The 17,168-nt window shown below is 43.1% G+C and overlaps 1 protein-coding gene across 6 annotated transcripts; it reads right to left on the bottom strand.

Moving 5' to 3' along the window:
* Positions 1–248: 248 nt before the first annotated feature.
* LOC103654496 (nucleolin) lies at positions 249–16,870 on the bottom strand. Of its 6 annotated transcripts, none has more exons than XM_035967503.1 (10): positions 16,373–16,786; positions 12,903–15,057; positions 12,485–12,585; positions 11,019–11,397; positions 9,229–10,125; positions 7,770–7,821; positions 7,161–7,228; positions 6,971–7,077; positions 1,380–1,467; positions 249–1,151 (listed from the first exon to the last, which is right to left on the bottom strand). In XM_035967503.1, exons 3-10 carry the CDS (start codon positions 12,568–12,570, stop codon positions 885–887), a joined length of 1,944 nt encoding a protein of 647 aa, XP_035823396.1. In that variant the 5' UTR covers positions 12,571–12,585; positions 12,903–15,057; positions 16,373–16,786; the 3' UTR covers positions 249–884. The 6 variants fall into 6 exon arrangements, 5 of the variants coding, with proteins under 5 accessions (XP_035823396.1, XP_035823397.1, XP_008679545.1 ...); XM_035967504.1 differs by having other exon boundaries at positions 12,903–13,186; positions 16,373–16,760; XR_004857927.1 differs by lacking the exon at positions 12,903–15,057 and having other exon boundaries at positions 4,880–7,077; positions 16,373–16,870.
* Positions 16,871–17,168: the final 298 nt, after the last annotated feature.

Here is a 17,168-nt window from a genome sequence, read left to right as displayed (position 1 = left end):
GTGAGCTATGAAACACTAGTCAGTAAACTAGTAGTGGCTAGCTTTATACAAGTCATACAACCACGAGAAGCTGCATCATTCAATGCGCAAGAAAGATTCAAACAGGTCGGCCCAGCCATAGATGTACACGAACCATGGAAATACATCCCGAGATTAAACTGCATTGATCAGACAGTAAACTGGATTTTGAAACTTAAAACATGAAATGGTGGAAATGCAAGTCAGGTAGCACGGTCAATCTAATTGTAGACCACACAGGAAAAAAAGTATTGTTAAACTGTTTGACAAAAAAATGAATGTCCAACTGAATAATCAGCTATATTAGTACAATAAATAAAACAGTTCATGGAGAGGAAAAAACAAAAGAGAACATATTTTTTTGTGCTGCCTTTTCCCCCCTTTTTGTTGGGAAGGAGATTGATTCACACAAGGGTACAGATAGATAGGTTACTTCTATACAGTTGAGGCTTACATCGATGACGCCCGGATTGTCACTAAATACCTGGTCCAAAATCTGCACATCTTGTTCTACTTGAAAAGCATCTTCCATCCAATACATCCAAGCTCTGATTATTTTGAATGTGAATCCTCTTTCAGATTGCTGGAGTCCATAGAAAATTGCTCAGGCTGTCAGCCTACTCGCATATGGCCAAGAGGACCAAATCCAGTCACCAGAATGATAGCCATAATCTGATGCCAAACTCCCCCAGAATCTCTTGTTTTAGATTTTTATATTTTTCATTTTTTTTGTACTTTTCTTTTACAGTGCAGCAGGAAGGAACAATCTTCTCAGCTTGCTGTCCATATTCAGCCATTAGGGCCAGGAGCGACGAGTGGGATACCACTTGGTTCTCATTATATCAGCTCAGCGGTAACATACTCCCCTATGTTGCACGTGGAAGCACCTGTTCAGAGGAAAATGCCACACTCATGTCAGTTTTCGCACCTGCACTTGAATCAGTGCCTGAAGGCTCCCGTTTCCACTGTAAACTTCTAGCACCAGCTTTCATCGGAGCACGCCCTCTAAAGGAACCACCAGGGATAACAGCTCTTGGGTATGCCATCCTACCATGCCTCCCATATATTGATGACCGTCCACTACCAGGCCAACCATAAAAGTGAGCTGCTTCATGAGAACTTCGCCGGACAACCTACATTAGAAGGAAAAGCAACACAAACATCACCTTATTCATTAGTTTCTAGGAATCTATTATCTAACCCTACACTGAGCGGAGCAACAAGATGCCTCAACCAATTAAGAGAACTATCATCTATATTAGACCTCTACCCGAACACCATGTTAGACAATGTCATGCCTATTAATAGAGAAGTGCAAATGGTAGTCTAAACAAAATTCAAAATATAAAGAAAAATCATACCTTGAGAATACGGGTCATAAATGATGTGCCATTCAACGACAATGCTCGTTCAGCTGATTCTTTGTGTAAGAACTCTACATAGGCAGACCTATATGATAGCAGAAAAGGACTCATTGAGTTATCTTCAAGAAATATACAAATATTTCTGAGTTCTGAATTGAGTCCCTATATTATTGCAGCATCAAGTGCAGTGACATTCAACCATAATTCAGCTCAAAAACATCAATTCAATAATTCAAACTTGAACTGCACAAACTACATCAGCCAAGAGCAACCAAATGGAGGGGCTTAGGTAATATAACCAATTATTATACATTTAATGTTCATTTGAACACTCACAAGTTTAGTGTACATGGTATAAAATGCCCTGACAGATTGTATTCACATTTTTTGGCCATTGAACAATTATCTACTGTTAGGCACCTATAACTTGCAGATATACAATTGTGTCATTGAAGACCTTACCAATGTCTTAATAAACAACTTATATTTCAAAAAAAAGGTATTTTGTTTTGACCTTTTTCCTTTCATTATTGTTTATCAGAAATTTTATTTTTGTAATCTAGAGACAAAACAAAAAATGCACTTTTTTGGAACTTTCGAGTTAATCTGAGCACGAAAAAAGGTAGTTAGCATCATAGTCATAGAAATTAGTGGGTGTGGTGAATGTATAATGTATCAGTTATGCTAAAATCTTCTATAATTTCACTTTCCTAAAACTATAATTCTTGTTGTCGCTTTGGGATCTGAGCGGGCGGCGCCCGTTTCACGTCCTAATTTGAATTCTGATTTTTCTGCTGGAGGATTGATTATGGCGGCGCACTCTTCTTCGACTTCTGTGCTGGCTATGGATGGAACAGTTGAGGCCCCTGCTCTCCCAATCGTTTTGGGATCTGAGCGGGTGGAGCCTAGGTCCGCCTCGGTTCCCGCCTTGTTTGACCAGTCCTTAGGTGATACTTCCTCTGCTGAGCGGGGTTCATCTCCTCCTGGAATAAATGTTAACATGTCCCCTGTGTTGTCCATCGGCAATTTGATGATTTCTTTTGGCGCCAGTTCTGCTGGAAGTTCTTTTGTTGATCTGGCAGGGTCCGCTCTTGACATTTTACCAGTTGAAAGTCTGGATACTCGCCCTGGGATGAGAAGTTTGCTTCTGCTGGAGGATGTTGATAGGCTTCTGCGGGTTAAACTGATGGTTAAACCTCTGTGTTTTAAAGTATACTCCCGAAAGCACAGGAACCTGGTAATCAATGAGATTAATGAGGAGCAGGAGATATGTAGTGGGATCCCAGATTTTCAAAAACTGTTGCTTGAAACCAATCTCTTCCCTCTTATCTCTGCCAGCCTCTCTAAAGAAGCGCCGGAAGAAGCTGCCTGCTGATTTCAGGCCAAGAAGAAGCAGGAGAGTGGCTCGTCTACCTCCTGAGATTCGTAACTCGTCTGATGCCCAGGTGTGCATGAAGCTGGGTTACTGTGATGAGAAAGAGCAAATTTCAGATGCTGACACTTCAAGATATGCCCGGCTGTTTGATTCTCCCCTGTCCTATATGCATGTTGCAGCCCTAGCTGCCCTTTTCAGCTGGGAGGTGCCTTTGGAACTGCAGACATCGGCTTAAGAGCTAGTATGTTCTGGGCGGTTGGTTGTTTTGTTTTTGTTATGGATATCTCGAACTTTCTCATTTGGAATGTAAGGGGGCTAAATGATAAATCAAGGCAAGATGTTGTCAAAACGGTGGTGGCCAGTCTTTCTCCCTCTCTTGTTTGCCTTCAAGAAACCAAATTATCCAATATTTCCAGTTTTGATCTGCTTTCTGTTTTAGGCCCTGGATATAGTAATTATGTCTTCAACCTTGCTGATGGTACTAGAGGGGGTATTCTTATTGCCTGGAAAGATGGAGTTTTGGTCTCATCAGATTCCTTGGTGAAAGACTTCTCTGTTTCTGTTCTCCTTCAGGATTCTGTTGGGAACCATTGGTGGTTTTCTGGAGTATATGGCACGCATCAAGATGGCTTGAAGAGTTTCTTTATTGATGAGTTACGAGAGGTGAGGTCTGCCTGTCAGGGACCATGGATTGTTGCTGGGGACTTTAATCAAATTTTCAGAGTGGAGGATAAGAATAATCCCAATATCAACAGATCTATGTTGAGACGTTTTAGGAGGTTGATGAATGACTTAGAGCTGAAAGAGATCCCTTTATTGGGTCGTAGATTCACTTGGTCTAATGAGAGGGGGGGATCCCACGTTACTACGTTAGTAAAGCTTGATCATGTCTTCTGCTCTTCCTCTTGGGAGGATTTGTTCCCTAATTGTACCCTCAGAAGTAATGCTTCAGACCTCTCTGATCACTGTCCTCTGTCCCTCATTCTAAATGAGGAGATTAGAGGTAAGAAAAGATTTCATTTTGAAAGTTTCTGGATCCTTTTGCCTGGATTTCTAGAGGTGGTGTCTTCTTGGAAGTTGGAATCAGCCTATTATTGCGGGTGGTCCACTGGAAAGATTCTCTTCTAAGCTGAAACGTTTGTCCAGGGACCTACATTCTTGGGGTCAGTCAAAGGTGGGAAATGTTAAGCTTCAGTTGGGGATGGCAAGAGAAATATTGCATAGACTAGAAATGGCTCAAGATTGCAGGTTGCTGTCGGTAATGGAGAAGTGGCTGAAGGGCAAGCTTAAACACCACATTTTAGCTCTTTCTTCCTTAGAAAGATCCATTGCAAGGCTTAGATCCCGGATCAGATTCCTTAAGGAAGGTGACACTAATTCTTCCTTTTTCCACCAGCATGCTAGTTTCAGAAAAAAGAACTTCATTGCTAGTTTATCCTTTGGAGAGCAGCTAGCTGTCTCCCATGAGCAGAAGCAGGAGGTTCTTTTTAACTATTATGATAAGCTCCTTGGCAGAGCAGAGGCAGTTCACCTTGAATTTGAGTGATTTCCACCGTATGGCTATTGATCTTAGTGCCCTGAAGTCCCCCTTTTCTGAATTAGAAGTGCAGCAAACTATTGCTAACCTTCCTGATGATAAGTCTCCGGGGCCCGATGGGTTTACTGGTTGTTTCTACAAAACTTGTTGGAATATTATTAAGTTTGATCTCATGTTGGCCCTTATTTCGTTGCAACAAGGGAATGCCCAGAAGCTTTGGCTGCTCAATTCAGATGTGATGCTCATTCCAAAAAGATTAGATGCTTCTTCTCCTGGAGATTATAGGCCTATAAGCCTTATTCATAGTTTTGCTAAGTTGGCCACCAAGATCTTAGCAAACAGGCTAGCCCCACATCTAGCTGCGCTTATTTCAGCCAATCAGTGTGTGTTTATTAAATAGCGTTCTATCCATGACACAACTATATGCTAGTCCATAATTCCATCAAGACCTTGTAGAAGAAGATTTCAAGCATTTTCTTCAAGTTGGATATTTCTAAAGCTTTTGATTCAGTTTCCTGGGCCTTCTTGTTGGAAATTATTGTGCACTCGGGTTTTAGGACTGGATGGTGCAATCTGATTGCTAACCTGCTTGATTCTTCTTCGACTCAAGTGCTTCTTAATGGATATCCGAGAGATTCTATTAAGCATTGTAGGGGGGTTACGCCAGGGTGATCCCCTCTCGCCCATGCTTTTTATCTTAGTAATTGATGTCCTTTGCAGTCTGTTTGATAAGGCTGAACATATGGGTCTTCTGCATCCTTTGAGTTGCAACAATGTCAATAATAGAATCTCCATTTATGTTGATGATGTGGTTCTTTTCATTAAACCTGAGGAAGAAGATTTGAGTTGCATTAAAGTCATTTTAGACTGCTTTGGTGAAGCTTCGGGGCTGAAAGTCAACATGCAAAAGAGCTTGGCTATTCCTATAAGATGTAATGATGCAGAAATGCATGTCATCTCTAATTCCCTTCACTGCACCATTGGGTCCTTCCCTTGCAAATATCTAGGGCTCCCCATCTCCAACTGGAAGCTTAGAAGATCAGATCTGCTTAACTGGGTGGAGAAGATTGCTGATAGGCTTCCCAGCTGGAAGGCTAATCTCCTTAAGGGCCTGTTCGGTTTACTCGGAACGGCAACCTGGAACGATTCTTAGCCGGATTACTTGTATAATTTACATAAGCTTTGATCAGCCGGAACGATTCCGAGATAGAATCCCGGACAACCGAACACAGCCTAATTTGGCTGGAAGAATAACCCTTGTTAATTCAGTTTTATCTGCTATTCCGGTTTATCTGCTAATTGCTCTAAATGTTCCTAGTTGGGTCATCAAAGCTATAGATAAGATTAGAAGGGCTTTTCTTTGGAAAGGTCGGAAGGAGGTCAATGGAGGTAGCTGTTTGGTGGCATGGGATATAGTGACAGGACACTGGTGCCTTGGTGGTCTTGGAGTGCCAAACCTTCGATTCATGGGTTGGGCGCTGCAACTCAGATGGCTTTGGTTCCGCAAAACAGACCCTTCTAAACCCTGGTACGGTTTAGATTTTAATGTCCAAAAACAAGTTCGAGACTTTTTTGCAATCTCAGTGGTGACCATAGTTGGCAATGGGCAGAACACAATTTTTTGGAAAGATCAGTGGCTTAATGGTGAGACCATTGCTGGGTTAGCCCCAGAGGTGGCAACTGCTGTTGCGCCTAAGGTGGCTGCTTCTAGAATAGTTGCTCAGTGTCTTACTAACCGAAGCTGGGTTGCAGATATCAAGCCAGTGTTGTCCATCAATGGCATTCATCAGTATCTTATTCTTTGGGACTTATTGGAGAATATGGCTCTCACTGAGGAAGCTAATAAACATATCTGGAGGCATACTGCCAGTGGGACCTTCTCTTCCAAATCCTGTTATGCAGCATTTTTTGGGGGGTCTATTGCTTTTGAACCCTGGAAAAGACTTTGGAAATCTTGGGCTCCTCAGAAATGCGAATACTTCCTTTGGCTAGCAATTAGAAACAAGTGTTGGACTGCCGATAATCTGGAGAAGAAGGGATTGCAGCACCCAAACAGTTGCCCTTTATGTGATCAGGAAAGGGAAACAATACAGCATATCCTCACTACATGTGTTTTTGCCCGGCAATTCTGGTTTACTATTTTTGAATCTATCGAGATGGGTCACCTTGCACCTAGGGCTGATGAGCGTTTGTTTGAGGACTGGTGGAGGAAGGCCCACAAAGGTACAAGGAAGGATAAGAGAAAAGGGATTAACTGTGTCATCATTTTGGGGGCTTGGTGCCTCTGGCTGCATAGAAATAGAGCAGTCTTTGATGGGGATCGGCCTTCCATTCGGAGGGTGCAACAGCTTTTAGGCGACGAGTTCTATTGTTGGCTTCTGGCGGGCGCCAGGTCTTTGGGTCAGCTTGGTCTCCCTAGCTCTTTGAGTTAATCGGATCTAATCCGTGTACCCCTATGTTTCCTTTTTTTTCCTTTTCTTATCTTTTCTTTTGTTTATTTTCCTGTTTTAGCTTGGGTGTAAGTCCTGTTTTTCTATCTCTAATATAAAGATGTGCAGCTCTCCTGCGCGTTCAAGAAAAAAAATCTTGTTGTGGGACGGAAAGGTAAAATGAATAGCATGATACAAATCTTAGCTCAGCCATAATAAGCGTTAAAAATTTTACAATTAAACTGACCCTGTTGGCTGGCCCGTTGCGGCATTAGTGACAATGACTACTTTCAGCACTGCACCAAACTTGTTGAAATGGCGAGATAATGAGTCCTTGGTGGCAGCAAAGTGAACCTTCGAATAATTTGATATAGGTAAATAAAATAATCCAATGGCACAAAATAATATAAGGGTGATGAGAACATATAAATACCCACATTGTTAACATAAAGCGTTCTTGAATCTGCATCCTCCATCGGATGCGCTGTGCTATATGAAACCGGAACTGCAAAGAAAAAATATATATATTACTCCAATCCTATTTATGATTGATTGTACCAAGCGATACATGACACTACCTTCAAGATTACTCCAATCCTATTTATGATTGATTGTAATAATGACTTGCACAGCGCATCAAAATAACCTCAACATATCACAAAGGCTACAAATCCTTACAGATTTTGCTGTACTAGTAACTCCACTTTTTTTTCTTAGGTAAGATGGCAGTGAAAGGGCAACACAGGTGATATTACAACAGAAAAAGCAACAAGGGTTTTTAATCCCATGCAAGTTGGGATATGGTAAAATAAAAAAGGTGGACTAACTAGTGCATTACTGCATATATCAGTGTTATTAATTATTAAAACAGTTTTATCAATTATTGAAGAAAGGAAGGACACAATCAACAGGAACGATCAGATGCAGTCAACCGGACGGAAGATTGGCATGTATCAATATGAGCAGATCAGCAGATGAAAGGGAAAAAAACATAAGTGGATCTTATATTAGTAGATATGTGACATATTGCGTTCAAAAAGACATACCAGATGGTGCAGACCGCTGAGAATCCTTTTGAACTTCAGCATGACCTAATTCCTGAATGAAAGTTGGCATCAGTCAAGCAAATTTACCAAAGGATAATCTCATACATCTACAAATAGCTAGGCATAGCGAAAGGACCTCTAGCTGAGTTGGTTGGGTGGTCTGAGTAGCACTCATCAAGTCCTGGGTTCGACTCCCCGTGGGAGTGAATTCCAGGCTGTGGTTAAAAAAATCCCCTCGTTTGTCCCACGCCAAAGCACAGGTCTAAGGCTCGGCCCCGGTCGCGGTCGTTCTCACATGGACTTCGATGCCGCTGTGTATGGGTGGGACAGGGGTTCGGGGTTTTCTCGACCTGTGTGAGAAGGTCTTCTTAATACAATACTCGGGGGTTGTCTTACCCCTCGTGAGTCGAGTTTTTTCTAAATAGTCAGGCATATAGCCATATACGCACAAGACAAGACAAAAAATCATAAAAAAACTAGACCTGCGGGGGTATGACAACCCTCGAGCATTGTATTAAGAAGAAAATCTTCTCACACAAGTCGAAAAAACCCCCCGAACCACTGCCCCACCCATACACAACGACACTATAGCCCATGTGAGAACGACCGCGACCGGGGCCGGGCCTTAGACCTGTGCTTTGGCATGGGACAGACGGGTTTTTTTAAGCACAACCTAAAATTCACTCTCACTAGGAGTCGGACTCAGGACCTAAGGAGTGCTACTCGAACCACCTAACCAACTTAGCTAGAGACCCTTTTTCTGTTTTTTCATAAAAAATAGAAAAAATCTAATGGGCATCACAATCAACAAGATGCATGGAAGAAGACATGATGTGCTGTTTTGTTTAATCTAATGTTTCTTTTGCTGGAAGCAAATGCAAACAAGCATTCACGTGCAATTATCATCAAGAGATAGGCAGATTAGATTCTGCTGCATAATGTAACATACCCCCAATTTAGTTCAATAAAAGCACTGGCAAGTCAGAAAAACTATTCGAAATTTACATGGTTATCCATGGCCTGCCATTTCATTAACAACAGCGGCATCATAGCCCATGTGAGAATGACCAAGACCAAACCTACTTGTGCTTTGGCATGAGACACACGAGGGGATTTTCCTAACCCCATCCTGAAATTTGCTCCCACGGGGATTCGAACTCGGAATCAGAAGACTGCTACTTAGACCATCTAACCAACTCAGCTAGAGTGCCATTTCGTTCAAGTAGCATATAAGTGTAACTACTAATTAGCAAGGAATGGTTCCAAGGAAAAGCTACAATTTTGCCTTAGGTTTTAATTATGAAGTGTAAAAACCTATAGTCACCAAAGTCAAAAAAACATCTAGTAGAAATCTTAAGCATATATAATACAAACCTGATCGAAATGCAAGAAAATGGGTGAGACAAGATGTGGGAAAAATAAATATAAAACATGTTTTTCAACATACACGGCTGCTTACTTTGGCATTGGTAGCAATACTGGCGGCATTTGAATTCATGGGTGCAACATAAGGCTTCTCCACAACATGAACATCTTTTGGTGTTGCATAACTGGGAGGCTCCACCATATTTACATCAACAGAAATAGCGACAGCTTTACTTGCTGTTGGTGTTGAAGGAACAGGTTGTTCCTCGTCATTCACACTTGAAGGTCTTATTGCATTAGTCTCTAGTTCAACACTGCATGGTGCCGATACAGTTTTCTTCTCTGCAAATGGTGAGAAAGTATCGTCATGTGAAAGAGAAGTTTGGTATCTTGTAATACCCTCATCTCGGTCCATATCATCTTCAGAGCTCGAATCAACATACATTCCACTTCCAGCTACCCTATCTGCCATGGTTAGCTCTCCAGATTCCTCTTCGGATTCCTCATTATTAACATATTGATCAGAATCATGTTCATCTGCGATCGTAACTGGCTCAAAATCTTCATAATCTCTCTTCTCTTCACGAGAACGAGATGGCTGTTTCACAACATTCCCTTGACCCAATCGCTTGAAAACACTTCCAGTAGATCTAACCTTTGCAGAATCTGCAGCAGCTTCCGCTGCAGCTCTAAGAGCTAAAGCAGCTCCATGTACCTGTAGCATTGGCCTAGTTCTTTCTGATCTTCTGTCACTCAAGTTGTCTTGAGATCTTTCTGATCTTCTATCGTTCAGGTAGTCCTGAGATCTTTCTGATCTCCTATCACGCATGTGCTCTGTAGAAGTAGTGGCGACCACAGAGCACAGGCGCTTGGATGCTGGTTCAGCAGAGGTACTGGTTGGCTGTACAGCTTTTACAGCATCTCGGACAGCAAACTGTAGAAGACGACGGGAAGCACCATCACCAAGCATGGAGCGTGATGAGGAGTCCTTCTGTTAACAAAGAAAACAAGCTCATTGTATAAGTCATAGTACCTAAAACATTTAAAATAAAATTTTGAAGTACAAAGCAACAGAATATAAGAGGAGAAAATATGTGAGTGCGCCAATAAAGGGCTTAGAGAAAATCAATGTGATGCACATCCCTTAGCGGTCAGCAGTTTCTATATCCAAACTTGGTAATCCCTCCATTCCAAATTAAAGTCGTTTTGGCTTTTCTGCGTACATAACTTTTATTATGTATCTAGACAGCATATAAATCTAGACATATAGCAAAAATAATGTACCTAAAAAGCTAGAATGACTTATAATTTAGATAAGAGGGGTACAAAATATTCACAAAAAATCTAGAAGATAAACTAAATGGACTGCCTACTCAGAGAGTTCTCCAAAATTCCAAACTAACATGAACAACAAAAGCTTTGTCGGTTGTTTCTAACCGAAGAAACCCCAGCGTACTTACTGAAGATAAACTGTCGAAACTCACATTGCACTTTCATGATGAACAAATATTTGGACTGTCAGTTGCCAATAAATAATTAAATAGTGGTAGGACTTAATTATTGGAAAATGGTAATTAATAAATAATTGGTAAGGACTTAATTGTAGAAAAATGGTAATGATATAGTTTCCACCACATGTTTGCAACTAATTTAGAGCTAAGAGTCTTGGTAAGTCTGTTCTGGAGAAATATAGACGAACACTTAGGCAGATTGTATAAAGAATATGTAAGCAAAGGCAGGCCATAAAAGAACAGAACAGAAATATTGGTAAAGTGAAAAATATATATAAGCACAATGTCGCCAACTTGCCATGAACTCTGTTGAACAACATAAGATGTTATGCAGTTTGCAGTTGTGACCTAGGTAATAGATAATACATCACACCTTTGTTTGATGTGTCTCATCATCCCTTTCACGCTTCCTGTCGTTCTGTTGTTTTGATGGAGGGGGTCGTACTTCATTGGACTTTTGCGATCTTTTGTCCTCCCCATGAAGAATATCAGTTAGTACATTTCGAAGCGGAAATTTTTCATTACCCTTCCGACCAATCCCTTTCCATTCCCGGTTACTCCGTCTCCTACTAGTAGCTTCACTTGATTCAATTGTGTGCCCAGAATGAGTTTGATGTTTGCTTCTCGGGAGCACATCTGATGATTTTTCTCTTCCAGATACTTCTTTGGGGGCCTCATCATCCTTAACCTCCCGAGTTCGTTCTTGTGGTTGCACATATAAGTGCATATTTGAAGAAAGATGGCCCCACAACCTACAAAAGCAAAATGATATTAGTAGCAGATTCATTTAACACATGATGAGATGATATGAAAGCCAGCCAAGAATATGTCTCTTCTAGCCATCATTGCTGATGCATACGAAATATGATGCTGAATCAATCCAGGAGATATGCATTACCATGGACTGCTTGCCAGGGAAAGATAAGAGTACACATTTGTCAGTGTTTATGAAAAGTAAAAGTAGCTCCGATGTTCTCATTTCCATGTGCTGTTTAAAACTTATAGCGGTCTCCACAGTGTGATTTCAATAAACACACTGTATGAATTCAGAAGACATGTGTGAAAAAGATATCTTTTGGTTGGGTGGATGGGTGGGGAATTCGTTCTAATGATCGATGCACTTCTCGTTAGTGGATTTATCAATGATCTCAATAGCAATCATGCTTATATAACTTATAAGGACTGATCTAAAATTCTAAATATTAAGTGTTTGCAAGGCACATGTACCTAGATTCAACTAAACTTTCAAGCTATGTACATATACATATATATATAAGGAGCCATTTGTGTGGCCTAACTCTGAAGTGTATTCAATGTTCACAAGACCCTTGCAGCGCAAATATATATTTCTCATCAAAAATATATAAATATCATAGCATACCTAATGCAAAGTATTTAGGAAGCACAACCTTATCAAAGCCTCCGCATTCTTCCATCACAAATATATCAATACCATAAAACATCTACTCGAAGCCTTTAGCAAACACAACTTTGTCAAAACCTCTGCTTTTTGGTGCCACCACAATTAGTTGCTAGTTCCTTTCCACATACAGGAAAGGTCATCAGAGCCTTATTTTATTATTGCTCAATATAACATATTTGTCTGAACATCGAATAGCGAACCAAATACTAGGGCACATACAATGTTGCTTGCCATATCTATAATAAAATTGGGGTGACCATTTGCTAATATTTTACCATTGTTTATAGCATTCTTATTAGTGAGTTATCAATTACAATACGGAGAGTATTTGCCTGTAAAATATATCAGGGACTGGTTCAGGCAGTTAACAAACAAAGAATACAAGAACAATGGAAGTGTGTGCAATAAGTACTAACCAGGAAATGAATACTGCAGTATCATCCCCTAGAAATACATGGAGTTCCTCACTGGCATGATCCTTACTTTTTCCATTCTTGAGCATGATGGTAACATAATCCTGCACTTAAGACAACAACAGAGGTCCACTTATCGTTTTCCTTGAAATATCCCAACATAATAAAATGGAAATTATAAGATAATGATGATGATTGCAAAAGTTGGAACACGGCATGGTTTTAAAGGCGGCTAGGCGGAACTAGGCGCCCAGCCACCGCCTGAACGCCTAGGCGACTTAGGCGGGCGCCTAGGCAACGCCTTACTAGCCAAACTGCAGCAGCCAACCAGCAGACGTTCTATAAACATCCTGTATAACAAGGAAATAAAACCAAGAAACCGAACAGGGACAGGGAGCCGAGGAAGCGTGCGTGCCCTTGCCTGCTTGATCGTCGTGCGCCATTGCCTGCTTGCTCGCCCTTGCCTGCTTGCCCGCCCTTGCCTGCTGGCTTGTCGCGCGCGCGCCGCGCCCTTGCCTGTTCGCTGCGTCGCGCCCTGGCTCGCCGCACCACCACCTACTGGTGCTGTGTCGCGCCGCCACCCAGATCTGGTGCTGTGCCACGCCGCCAAGTTCTGGTGCTGGCCCTCTCCCTTCTCTTTCTCTCCCTTCCTTATCTCTTTCTCGTTTCTTTAGTTCTCCCGTGCTTCTAAGGAAAGAGCACCAACTTTCCAGGGAAGGCGCCAGATTTTTAGAAGAGAAGACACTATTGGGCGGTTCTATTCAACGGCTAAGGCGTCCAGGGCAACGCCTACAACGCCTAGTCGGACGCCTTAGTCGACCAGGGCAAGGCGAGGCCGACGCCCAGAAAAATTTGGTGCCTGGACGCCTAGGCGTCGCCTAGGCGACACCTTTTAAACCATGGAACCATGGAACACGGCAATTAAAAGTATTGCTCCCCGTAAATCAAAATGCAATGCTATTTCAGAGTTGCGCACAAGGATTAAGGAAGTTAGTAGAATGACCTTGTTGCCCTTTATTTATAGTACACTGGAAAGTGGGGTCATTTTTTAAAAAAGTTAGGAAGTATAAAATGACATCCATTTTCAATCAGAGGAAGTATACATATAAACAATGTAATTCACGTAATGTGGTGCTTCCTCAGAAAAGACAAAGACCAGGCCAGGATTGTTCACTAAAGACAGGGAAAAGCATAATGGCAGATGGCAGATTCTTTCATAGGTTCCCTTTGTTCCACCAGTGAAACTGCATACAGCACTGTTTTTAGGGAAGTTTGGGTGCTCTTGACTAATAGTATAAATTTAAGGCTAAAAGTAGATGAATAGTGCAATTGTAATGAATGGAAAATGCAGCAAAGACTCGTAGCAATAGCATATGTTAACATGCAAGGATGGTATGGTATACCGTGCTTGAAATAAGTATTACATTTCAGTTGCATAAAAAACACCACCGATAACATGCAATACTTTTGAACTGGGTAAACAATTCGATGATTGTGATTTGTAATGTACATTTGTTCACATGAGAGTGAGACAGCTAATTCACAAAGTTTGCATGCCCAACTATAAATATTGACTAGTGAAGCAGCAACAAATGTTGGGTTTCAACTCTAGCTTACCCCAACTTGCTTGGGACTGAAAGACTTTGTTGTTGTTGTAGTGAAGCGGCAACAAATAAGATCCATTCTATAGTTTGATAAAAATGGTCACCAAGTAACATGATAGTTACTGAACCAGTACAAACTAAGGCATGCTTCAATTAGACAAACATTCCATATTCATCCTGATTCGCAGTTTGAGAAGAGGCTTCATAAGTATGTAGTATATACCGTACACAACAGTTTGGTGCATAATAGTGCACCAGTCCATTACACTAGTTGAACTCACCTATAAGCATCTAAGTGTACATAGTGAGCACATTAAGTTGGAAAAAAAACAGATAGCAGTCATCCTAAACTTGTGCAGGCGGGGCAGGCTGTTAACGTACCCACCAACCCAACCCACAAAATCAGCATTAGTGACCAATGCGAGAGAGCTGCAGCTTCATTGTGGCCCGACATCTTTTGATTGCTCAAGCCCGCGCGACAACAGTAAGAACCTGCAACAACCCGCAAGAACCAGCCAGCTACTGTTTCTATCAAACCAATACCACGATCGGCGCCACAGACATCCGCACGTCATCTCCTCTGCCCGCTCTACCTCCGCGCGCACAGATAGAAACTAAGTTTGCGGATGAGGCAGGTGCTGGCAACAGAACCCCGACCATCGCTCCTCCGTGGTGGATAAAGACGAGGACCTCACGTACTACCTCTGGATCATGGATCCCACGCCTCCTCGAGCACATCATCCCCTCCGCCTTTGTGGATGGCAGCGTCTTTATTGACATGATGCACGACAACGCACCCCTCCGTATCAGCTCCTCACAGCCGCCGCATGGCACGTCGAGCCATCAACGATGGCAAGCTATCTTGCACCACTGCCACATCGTCGTCCATGTCCACAGACAACATGCACCAGCAGCAGCAGCTCGTCGCCATGTCCTTACTGCCGTTGCCGCTTGGATTTGACCTTATGGTTTCTAGTCCAGTGAAGACGATGGGCAGCGAGTTAATTAATTAGTAGATGACAGACACACACAGGCAGCAGCAGCAGGAGGTCTACATAATCGAGACCAGTTGAAAGGAGGAGGTCATTAGGGGTGGGGGGCGAAAGGGCCTCTAGCTGAGTTGGTTAGGTGGTCTTAGTAGCACTGCTCAGGTCCTGGGTTCGACTCCCCGTGGGAGCAAATTTCAGACTGTGGTTAAAAAAATCCCCTCGTCTGTCCCACGCCAAGCACTGGTCTAAGGCCCGGCACCAAAACAAGGCCGGGAGGTTGCATGAAACAACCACACATGTGTTTTGTTTGGATGCATAGAAGCTTTTTCCATGAAATAGAGAGATGCTATAGGAGTATAGGTGTAGCAGATCCATCGGGTTTTGCAGCCAAGTCTGTTGTGCCCACGGAACATTTGATCGCAAAGTCGGTATCTTAGTGGCTGAACTTTGCGGCAAGCAATGTGCCTTGGTGTCCAGTCACGATCCAGCCCGCATGCATGTCTAGCCTAAACAAACGAAGACTGCAGCCATCACATAGCAGAAGCTGCAGGCCCATGATATCCAACGACATTAGACTACTGATTGCTTCCAGCAATAGGTGTTGTATGCGCACTGAACCCAGGGTTGTGATGCCAGTGCATCCTTGGGTCTCTATTGCAGCATGTTTTGCTATGAGCTCCAAAACGCATGATCTGATTGGCTCAGTGAGGCGAAAGGGCCTCTAGCTGAGTTGGTTAGGTGGTCTGACCGTCTGAGTAGCACTCCTCAGGTCCTGGGTTCGACTCTCCGTGGGAGAGAATTTCAGGTTGTGGTTAAAAAAATCCTGAATTCTGTCCCACGCTAAAGCATAGGTCTAAGGCTCAGCCCCGGTTGTGGTCGTTCTCACATGGGCTTCGATGCCGCTGTGTACGGGTGGGGCAGGGGTTCGGAGGTTTTCTCGACCTGTGTGAGAAGGTCTTCTTCTTAATACAATGCCCGGGGGCTGTCTTACCCCCGCAGGTCGAGTTTTGATTAGCTCAGTGAGACTTGCACAGGCTATGATCAAGCGGTGGGTCCGCTACTGTATGCATGGTGGCACTGAACAAAAAATACAGTCCACAGTCGCGTAACTTGCCAAACCATCTTGAATTCTAGCTAGTCCTTTACATACTGTTAAGTGCCAATTAAGTTCCATCTAAATCAAATGCTAAATGCTAAGACCAGAATCTACAGCTGCAGAGAACCCAAGTCCCCAAACAACCGAAATCAAATGCTAAGACCAGAATCTAGCGAGCCGGGGTGAGAGAAGTAAATCGTACCACGAGGGTGTCGTCCAGACCCCTCCTGAATCCGCGCAGCTTCTCCCTCACGAGCTCCCGGAACTGCTCCTCTCCGGTGGTGGTGAAAACGACCTTGAAGGTGCGGGCGTCATCGTCTGACTCGCCCATCGCGGCCAAGGCTTCCAGAACCCCTCCCCACACAACCCTAGATCCAGGCCGAAGCGGTCCCGGGGCCGAGAGTAGTGGGAGTCAAAGGAGGGCGGGTGGCAGGTGGCGGACGGCGGGCGGCAGTCTTATCCGAACCGCTGCGGGGTCCGGGTAGCCTCGGCGGCGTGACGGAGGGGAATAGACTCGCCGGCAAGCGGCGGCGACGCGTGGAGATTGGGGTGGGCGACGGGGTTGGCTGGACTGCGAGAGGTGAGGCGAGATTTTTATTGGGTTTTTGTTTTGGGCTTCTCGTTGGTTTCTGTTGTCTTTGCGCGGGTTCCTTCAGGTGCCAGGTAGGACGGGTGGTTTGGCCACGTCGACTGTTTGGTTGGACCAGGACGAAAGAGACAATCATATTTTTTATAGTGTTGGTACGAGAGCCCCGTAAAATTCAGATAAATATCGGAGTAATTTTTAGTGATGATGTGATCTTAAAAAATTAAAAGGACGGTGTTATCTCTGGCTCATCCTACTTTGACCTCAAACAAAACACATTAGAAATTGAGCAAAATTTGATGGGCGTCGCTCAACTGTGGTAAACCGGTAACGAGCGGAAAGAAGCGATTCCAGGCCTGCGTCCTTAAACGCCCCAATCCTCTGGGACTCAAATGTGATACAATTACTAGTC

This window comes from Zea mays, chromosome 4 (assembly GCF_902167145.1).
Source record: "Zea mays cultivar B73 chromosome 4, Zm-B73-REFERENCE-NAM-5.0, whole genome shotgun sequence".
Lineage (NCBI taxonomy): Eukaryota > Viridiplantae > Streptophyta > Magnoliopsida > Poales > Poaceae > Zea > Zea mays.
The sequence above is the reverse complement of the archived record's forward strand: the minus strand, read 5'-3'. Positions and strand labels throughout refer to the sequence as shown.

What these genes read in the sequence shown, in the direction of transcription:
- LOC103654496 (XM_008681323.4), bottom strand. Translation starts at nt 16,501, where the DNA reads ATGGGCGAGTCAGACGATGACGCCCGCACCTTCAAGGTCGTTTTCACC. An exon ending in GAACGCTTTATGTTAACAAT is followed by an intron (nt 7,078 to 7,160) that starts GTGGGTATTTAT and finishes AATTATTCGAAG; the next exon opens with GTTCACTTTGCTGCCACCAA. An exon ending in GCAACGGGCCAGCCAACAGG is followed by an intron (nt 1,468 to 6,970) that starts GTCAGTTTAATT and finishes GCTATCATATAG; the next exon opens with GTCTGCCTATGTAGAGTTCT.